This window comes from Engraulis encrasicolus, chromosome 21 (genome assembly GCF_034702125.1).
Source record: "Engraulis encrasicolus isolate BLACKSEA-1 chromosome 21, IST_EnEncr_1.0, whole genome shotgun sequence".
NCBI lineage: Eukaryota > Metazoa > Chordata > Actinopteri > Clupeiformes > Engraulidae > Engraulis > Engraulis encrasicolus.
In genome coordinates this window covers 6,833,655-6,842,708 of record NC_085877.1, presented here as the reverse complement: position 1 = coordinate 6,842,708, position 9,054 = coordinate 6,833,655, and the positions used below count along the sequence as shown (strand labels likewise).

The 9,054-nt window shown below is 43.6% G+C and overlaps 1 protein-coding gene across 1 annotated transcript; it reads right to left on the bottom strand.

The window, feature by feature from the left end:
• Positions 1-3,947: 3,947 nt before the first annotated feature.
• Positions 3,948-8,042, bottom strand: her8a (hairy-related 8a). Its single transcript, XM_063187631.1, has 5 exons — positions 7,851-8,042; positions 7,151-7,246; positions 5,960-6,038; positions 4,296-4,606; positions 3,948-4,142 (listed from the first exon to the last, which is right to left on the bottom strand). The coding sequence occupies exons 1-5, from the start codon at positions 7,911-7,913 to the stop codon at positions 3,948-3,950; spliced, it is 744 nt and encodes a 247-aa protein (XP_063043701.1). The 5' UTR covers positions 7,914-8,042.
• Between the last annotated feature and the right edge of the window lie 1,012 nt (positions 8,043-9,054).

The following is a 9,054-nucleotide window of genomic DNA, read 5'->3' as shown; positions in this document are numbered from 1 at the left end:
TTAGGTAGGCTACCGTATCTATCACCCACTGAAGTTGTTCAGCTAGTGGTACTCATCCAAGATGGCACATACATGTGTGCTGTGGTAAGAAGGTTTGCTGTGTCCATCAGCTCAGTGCCCAGAGCAAGGTGGAGATGCCATGAGACATGCCAATACACCAGGGGGCGTGGAGGAGGCCATAGGACGGATTACAACCCAGCAGTGGAATCACTATCTCATTCCTTATACCAGGTGGCACAGAAAGACCACTGCCGGAGCCCTGCAAGATGAGCTATGCAGGCTGAAGTGCATGTTTCTGCTCAAATAACTCAACATATGACTCACAAACAGATTTTATGAGGAGGGTAGGGCGCAACGTCCACATATAGGGCCTATGCTTACAGAGCGGCACCGTAGGCCTCAAAGCTGGCATATTCACCATTTGGCGCATTGTGCTTTTCACAAATGATGTGGTAGCATACCATTCTCCTCGGCATCTCCAGACTTTCTCATGTCTGTCACGTGTGTTCATCGTGAACCTGCTCACATCTGGCTCACTGACTTGATTCCTGATCTCAGAATGGTCAGACAGATTCTGAACCTCCTGCTTTCCTTAGTGTGTGCGTTGGTTACTGACTTTTCTCATTAGTGTGTACGTGTAAATGAAAGTGCCCTGGGCCGGAGTACTGCAGATTGCGAAGGTACTATATGAATGCAGTCTATCAGTTATGATTTCTGTCAACTATGCCCAAAATCTGAAGAAGGCAAATGTAGTGTTTCCCATACTAGTGTTTCTCAGGACAGGTCATGCTGGTTTGACAAGGTCATGTATAGGCCATTCAGGGTTCCCACGCCTTTTCAAAAATAATTTTCCAGGATATTTCCAGGACATTTCCAGGACTATTTTTGGATAATTCAGGACGGATATTTCATCCGTCGGACCCACAATTTGGACATACACAGCGACACACAATGCATTTTAGAGACAATGTGACTTTAAGGTTGAAATGAGTTGTAATGAATGAGTACAGTGTGTTAGGGAAGAGGGTACGTCCAAAGACGTCATAAGAGCATGGCCGCAAGGGGAGTCACTTTCTTCTTCTGCAGTTAGTACTAAGGAGACTAGTGATAGGAGGGATTACATTAAACACTGACAACTGGATCTCCTCTCTTGACCAATTTTGCAAAGTTACAGAGTTCAGATTTTATCCATTATGGCGTTGCACCCACTGACCATGAGCACAGTGTCTACACCTAACCCAATGCATTTTCCATTGAGTGATACTTCTTATCCAATGTACGTTATTTGCTTAGTACTGGCGGCAAGGTAAAATGCAAAGCCACTACCGCCAGGGCCGGAGTGTGGAACAGGTCATAGGACATAGTGAATTTGTGTCAGCTGTAATTAAGGCTGAATGACAGCTGTAATTTAACCACAAACTGAACATTGACGACAGGACATCCTATTTTGACCGGGCCGGAACTAGCAGCAGCTCCTCGCACCCACAATGCAATTCAAATTGCGGAGTTTCCAGTGTCACAATTTTTATCGATCATGGCCTTGCATCCACTGCGCATGGTGTCCCCGGGCTACGCCCCCATACTACACCGTGGCCAATGCAATTTCCTGCGAATAAGCGTTCTTATCCATTCTATGTTCTTTGTCCAAAGGTATTGACCTGGGTTGCGGTTGAAGATCACCAGCTGTCCCGCTAGTAGGAATCTGCTGGAGCTTGGCGACCACACCCCTATGTCAAATTTCGCAAGCACGGCACATGCAGCCTCTGTTCAATTGAAATGCTTTCTGATCCACAAAACATTTATTCGGAATTAAATGGAAGTGCAATTTAAACTCACATTAATGTCACATTATCTCAGAAATTAATACCTTAATAGTCTCTCTCTTATCGCAAAAATGAGTGTAGGCCTACTTGGATTTAAATGCATTCTCCACAAGACTTGACTTTGACTTTTTTGCTCACCAACCATTGTGGCCAGTGGTTTCTGTCTTTCTGCAAGCCAGTTTTGTTGCCAGTTTCTTTTTCTCTGGAATATTCTTGCATACAAACAATTGATGCGACTACTGTGATTTGTCACACCAAAGATCAAACTAGCTTTCAAAGTGGCTAGTGAGACTGAAAGCTCTGATCTCCAAAAAAGATAGCAGTACAATTTTTTGTAAGGAAGTGCTAGCACTGCCTATTTGTAGGCCTATTATGACCGTAAGCAGGTTTTCGAGAGATATAACGCCATGATATCAGCTAGCGACTTTTCAGCAAGCCAACTAGCGACTTCTAGCAACTTTTGGCAACACTGAGTCAAAGAATATGACTGTGTATAAGTGCAATCAAAGATGGCAACCTGACCAAACTGTGTGTGTGTGGACAATAATGTATTCAATAGGTGGATATAAATTGAATCGTCATGTCTAGACTCGGACAAGAGTAAAAATTATACCACAAACAAAATCGGGAAAAAGTTGAAGGAAAAAAAAATCCAGGACAAATATTTTTTTCCAGGACTTTTTGGTGAATTTCCAGGACTTTCAAGGACTTGAAAACACATCTCTAAATTTCCAGGTTTTCCAGGACGTGTGGGAACCCTGCTATTCCTGTGATTATATTGTGCCACATTTTACTGTAGGCCTACTGTACTTACTGAAGTACTTTACCATTTTGTTATTAGTGAAAAAAATGTTGCATACCTCAAACATTATAAGTTGGACTACAAGTGTTTCTCAATCATCAACACACATGATAATACTCAAGTCATTTTTGTGTTATTTATTGTTTTTTTTTCTTTCTACAATGCTGATAAAGTGTAATACATTCATTACAATTAGCATGTGAAGATTGACCACAACATCAACAACAAAAAAACAGGACAAAAGTGAAAAAGACATTTCATACAGTTCCAACTAAACTTGTGTGGTTGAACTTCATCTTCAATATGAGGTACTATATCCACTTTTCTTGTAATGTACAAGGCTGAAATTCAGAAATTGCATCCGTATTAATATCTCCATCATCCCTGTTATCCAACAAGGATTGGAGACTTCATGACAATGCATAGTTGTCTATAAGCAGGTGTTTACGAACAGTCGTTTCATACAGCTAGATATTCATACAAAGGGAAGTGAAAAGACACCAGCCCAAGAAAAACCCACAGGATATATGTTGTGTATTCAATGCATTCAATCCCCCTTTCTCTTAGAGATTGTAAAAGGTTTAAATTTGAAAATGGCTCAGAAACCAAACTTGATATTCCCTGCATTCTATGTATTGTGCAAGATGTTTATTCTTCACAATGTTGTGTAAGTTGCTGTCCTCATCTTCTTCTTATACACGGTGAGTGTTTTGAGGATGTGACATATTTGATAACAAGAGTCAGTATCTTTTTTTTATACCACAGATACAAATTTGCCAATTCACATTCAGTACGTGGTCTTTATCAACTACACCAATAAACTAAACTAAATTAAACTAAGCTAAACTGACCTAAAAACTAGCCCTTACTTCATAATGCATAACTTTATTTGGACCGATGGCTTCATAAGAGGCAACTCGTGTAAGATGAGCTCCCAGCTCCTGAAGAGACTGGAGAAGATTGTGCTGTGTCATCCGGCCCACATTCATGGCATTGTCACCCGGCCCACATTCATGGCATTGTCACAGGGAGCACCCTGCCCTCATTTTAGGTGGAGAAAAGAAAAGAAAAAAGAAAACACACAAGGCAAATGAATACCCGGTGGTTAAAATTAAGCCCCCCTTTGGGAACCACCTGACCCAGCTACTATTTCTTATCCAGAGAGAGAGAGAGAGAGAGAGAGAGACTCAGAGCTCAGTTCTTCCACAAGACAAGACAGATGAGTGTAATAAAGAAAGAGCAGAGAGCAGAAGTTGAACGGAGGGGGGAAGGGGTGAGCATGGTGAGGGGCATCAGGACTAAAGAGAGCATGCCCCCAAACCTCACCATGGCCTCCACATGGAGGGGTCCCCCGCTGGAAAGAGTGGGGGCAGGGCAAGGCCATGCGGGAGAGCGTGTCCTCCTGTAGGCTGGGGGCTGGGGGAGGAGGAGGAGAGGGAGGAGAGTGTCGACGGGGAGCTGGAAGTGGGAGGTTCCTCCCTCCTCCCAGGACCACCAATCCGCCCCCCCTCATTCAGCTGCGGAATGCCAGGAGAGGGATGGGGCTGGGGCTGGGGCTGGGGCTGGGAGCGGTGGCGGTGGCTGCTGCTGCTGCTGGGGCCCTGGGGGAGGAGAGGAGGGGAGAGAGAGGGGGGCAGAGATGAACGCTGCTGAGAAGTGGCCATCGGAACTGGAAGGGGAGCAGGGGTGGCGGGGGCTGGGGCTGGGGCTGGGGCTGGGGAGAGTGGAGAGTGGGGACTGCTGCTTCGGCTGCCGCTGCTGATGTTGGGGCCAGAGTTGCCACCGCTGCCGGCTGCTGTGGCTGCGTTCTCGCCACTGATGTGGGGCAGAGACTTAAGCAGGTGGTTGAGAAGCCGAGCTCCCAGCGTCTTGTCCATGCCGGGGCAGCTGAGTAGCAGGTTGTGGACCTCCTGCATGCACTGGATGTAGCCGCTGCTGTAGCGCTGACGCGACTCGAAGTTGATGGTGGAGCTGGAACCTCCTGTGTAATGATGAGACACAAGGGACAACGATGAGGCCTAAAGTAGTGTGAGGGATGCGTGCCCATCCGGTAAAACAGGTGCTGGATCAAACAAAGACGCGGAAAAGAAGGAGGAAAAATCCGCACACTGCTGCTGCTCACCGATGTTCACCGAACACAACGTTTCAACCTCAGGCAGTGAGACACACCTGACGAAGACTGCCTGGTCGAAACGTTTTGTTGAATAAATCGGTGAGCAGCAACAGTGTGTGGATTTTCATTCTTCTTTTATAGAACTATGAGGCCTAACTTATCCCATTTCTTGTTGCAACAACCCACCATTTTTGGTAATATGCTCATTTCCTCCTCCCCTTGAATTACTGAGTTTTACCTTTAGCGTTCATCCAGCCATTCCCAGATTATTCCTAGTTCCAAGGTGGCATGTATGAAACAGATTGGACCCGATAGGCGCTTGGTGGTCCAATCCAATTCAATGATGCGTGACATTAATACATAATGTTGCCGGACTAAAGAGAAAATCTGGATGAACAGAATTAAGGTAAAACCCAACAAGTTGAAGGGAGGTGGAAGGCGAGCCTGTTTTCAAAAGTGGAGTGTTGCTGTAGCCCTAGGGTGGGGAACCGTCTTCTTTTTTTCTTTCTTTTTTTTTTTTTTGGGGGGGGGGGGTGTTTTTTTTTGTTTATTTGGCAGTGAAGGTAATGACTGGAAGCGAGTGGGGAGAGAGAGATGGGAAATTGTCGGCAAAGGACGCAGGTCGGGAATCGAACCCGGGTCGGCCATGTAGCAAACGAGTGCCCTGTCATTTGTACCACGGTAGGGCCGGGGAACCATTTTCATTCAAGGGCCACTTCAAATTGTATGAAGTCCTCCAAGGGCCGTACTATGAACAAACACCAGGATTTTCACCCGCACTTTAGGCCTATATTGAAGGTGGCCACAGACCCCACCTTCACTAGGTCCCCTGGAAATATAACTTAAATTGCAAATGTAATTTCTGAGATTTAGCTTGATATAGCTTTCAAAAACATGTCATATTTCATGTGAAAGTGCATAACATGAAAATTATATCGGGGTCCGGATAAAATGTCCTTAAGGCCCTAGAGACTGTGTTCCCCACCCCTAGTAATTAATGCCCACCATTCCACCAGTGAAACACTGTAATAGGCACTGTAAACTCTTAACTACAGTAGTACCACACCACTATAACAGTACACAGGGTCTTAATAACAATACATAATAATACAGCACTACATTTCGACTTGGTCATTGCCATTCTGGAAACAGTTCATTTACAACAGGTGTCGTGTCTTACGGGGTAAAGGTTGTGACACTACATTGATTCCTGATTCCCACCTGAGACGAGGCCTCGCTGCATGCCCTCCATGTGCTGTACGGTGATCTCCAGGACGTCTGCCTTCTCCAGCTTGGATTGCTTGGAACAAAATAATAAAGTCATTTTGGTTAATAGTGTTTTTTTCTTGACACACCATTTCTCAGAAGAATCAGTAAAATGGCAACAGGATGAATCATGTATAACAAATGAATAACCACATATATTTTGTCTATGTGCATGTGTAAGTAAAAATCAGTTAAAAATCTTGGGGTCCTCATTGACAGTGACCTAAACTTCAACAGTCACATGAAAGCTATTACTAAGTCTGCATTTTATCACATAAAAAACGTCTCTAAATTTAGGGGCCTGATGTCTAAACATGATCTGGAGAAGCTAATACATGCCTTTATTTCTAGTAAAGTTGATTACTGTAACAGTCTTTTTACTGGCCTCCCCAATAAAACCATTAAACAGCTTCAACTTGTACAAAACGCAGCTGCAAGGGTTCTTACAAAGACAAGGAAGTTCGACCACATTACTCCAATTTTAAGATCGCTGCATTGGCTCCCAGTAAGCTACAGAATTGATTTTAAGGCTATGCTACTTGTGTTTAAATCACTAAATGGAATGGGACCCACATATCTACTGGATATGTTTCAGCTGTATGCACCAACTAGGTCACTAAGGTCAACGGAGAAGAATTTGCTGGTGATTCCAAAAGTCAAAACAAAGTGTGGAGAGGCAGCCTTTAGCTTCTATGCTTCAAAGCTTTGGAACCAGCTTCCAGATGACATAAAAAATGCACCCACTATTGATAGCTTTAAATCTAGACTCAAGACAAAGCTGTTCTCAGATGCTTTCCCCTAGCTTAAATTACTTATTCTTATTATTTTTATTTTTTATTTAATTTGTTTCATTTTATTTTATTTTATTATTATTTTTACCTTATGTTTTATCTTAATGTTTTTAAATGCTTTTTGACTCTAATTCATTTCCTTCTTTCTTCCCTGTTTCCTTTCATTTACATTTGTTAACTTTGTGAAGCACATTGAGTTGCACCTGTGTATGAAATGCGCTATATAAATAAACTTGCCTTGCCTTGCCTTAAGTAAAGGCGCTGTGTGTGTGTGTGTGTGTGTGTGTGTGTGTGTGTGTGTGTGTGTGTGTGTGTGTGTGTGTGTGTGAGAGAGGGGGGGGGGCGGTATACTCACATCCAAGTTGTAAGCATCAACCATGATGCCCTTAAGTTGCTCAAGGCTGCAGTTTATTCTCTCTCTGCGTTTCTTCTCAATCAGAGGTTTTCTGAGCTAATAGAACATAATGAGAGGACAAGATCATGAGTGATTGACCAATTTAAAGCAAAAACAAAAAAGTAGGCTATGTTTGAGGGGCACCCTGAAACCTCACAGTAGCATATCATGTAGGCCTAGGCTACCCCATGAGTAAACCTCCGCCATCTGTGGATGCAAAGTGTTCCACCAGCACAATTTTGTAGCCAAATCCTATAGCGCCCCCTACCGAAATATAAAAGTAGGCTACTCACCACGAGGAAATAATGAGCAGCGTTTCTTGTTTCGTTTAATTCGCACGAGATTGGAGTGTGCTACTTTTAAATCATGTTCATCCGAATTATTTTGACATGCAGTCGTAGGCATCCCCATCTTGTGGCCTATCCTAAAGCCAGCAAGACCAACTGTTGGTTGGCAACTTGAGACAGGAATAGGCCTAGCCTATTTTTGTTTGTCCAAAGTTTAATTGCGGTAGGCTACTAGACAATTGCATTGGCATAGGCCTATTTAAAATGAAAATATCGGGCATGCCGTAGGCTACACAGACGAAGGGTTGTTCCCCCCTGATAGCATATAGCCTATGCCACGAAGATATGTTAAAGAAAAGTCAAATCATCCTTACCTTGCGTTCTTCTTTAGGATTAGAATTTTTCTCAGAGACGTTTCCGATGTTTGAGGCCGTCATTGTCACCACAATTTTATTCCAGCTAATTGCCCAGGTTAACGTGTGAAACCCTTTTCGATCAGATTTAAAAGACTGCCAGCACCGTTTTGAAGATAAGGGAAACTTTTAACAAACACGACAAAGTGTGGACTAGATCCCATTTACCCCCTTTATTCACACAGCCCACCCCCTCTGCCTCCTCCCACAATTAACATGATAATGTATGGGTGCTCAATTCACAAAGTTTCCCACAGTCGAGGACACCGTCAGAGACCAGCCCAAACACAGTGACCAGCCCAAACACAGTTCCTTCTTTCTTTTCCCCTCAATCCTAGTGAGTGATAGGCCTACAACTGCTATAAGAGTTAGTCCAGCCAAACCAACAAAGTTATTTCCTGTGCGTAGCCCTTTGTCCCATTAATCGGAAAATGGTAAACATTTCTGATTTCCAAAGCCAAAGGAATTGTATTACAGTTGACAAAATTGCACCCAGGCCATTGCCGCACTTTATTTCCAGCGTCAGTTCAGCAATGACGAATGGACCTCTAGTGGTCAGCATGAGCAAACGACCATGGCAAGGACTTGTCTATTGCTGTCATTTTCTCGCGTTGTACAGCGATTTAGTTTTCATACTGAGAAGAAGTAGGCTAATGGTTTCACCAGAAAATATCTCTCAAAAGTTTCTTAAACTGGGGGCCTGGTGGGTCCTGACGGTAGCATATCCCAAGCGGGCCTTGAATTAATTTTCAAAAAGTCTAAATAGTGTGTGTTGCTGTTAACTGTTTATTTGAGTTTTATTGATTATTGGATCAGAGGTGGACCCCGGACATTTGAAAAAAAAAAAAAAAAATCAAGTGGGCCCCAAGATGGAACACAGACAAAATGGTGATGTCTGCCATGGTGCCAACATGGCTGCATTGGCCATATGGCATATATAGGCTGCAGGGCATTGCCCTTGTGATTTTTTTTTTTGCCTGGCCCTCCCTCAATGGTATCAGTCCTCATGTCACTAAGAGGCCTTTTCCAAGACAATGACATGTGTATAATGCAACATATTGGCTGTTGCAGCCAACATAGCTCATATTAGGTTCATCATTGTCTCTCTTCATTCATTCTTCATTGTCTCTCTGGATGCCTGGATGACTAATTTCTGCTGAAAATG

Coding starts and splice junctions, on each gene's coding strand:
- her8a (XM_063187631.1), bottom strand. CDS start 7,913: ATGACGGCCTCAAACATCGGAAACGTCTCTGAGAAAAATTCTAATCCT. Junction 7,247..7,850: donor ATCCTAAAGAAGAACGCAAG/GTAAGGATGATT, acceptor ATGTTCTATTAG/CTCAGAAAACCTCTGATTGA. Junction 6,039..7,150: donor TTGATGCTTACAACTTGGAT/GTGAGTATACCG, acceptor TTTTGTTCCAAG/CAATCCAAGCTGGAGAAGGC.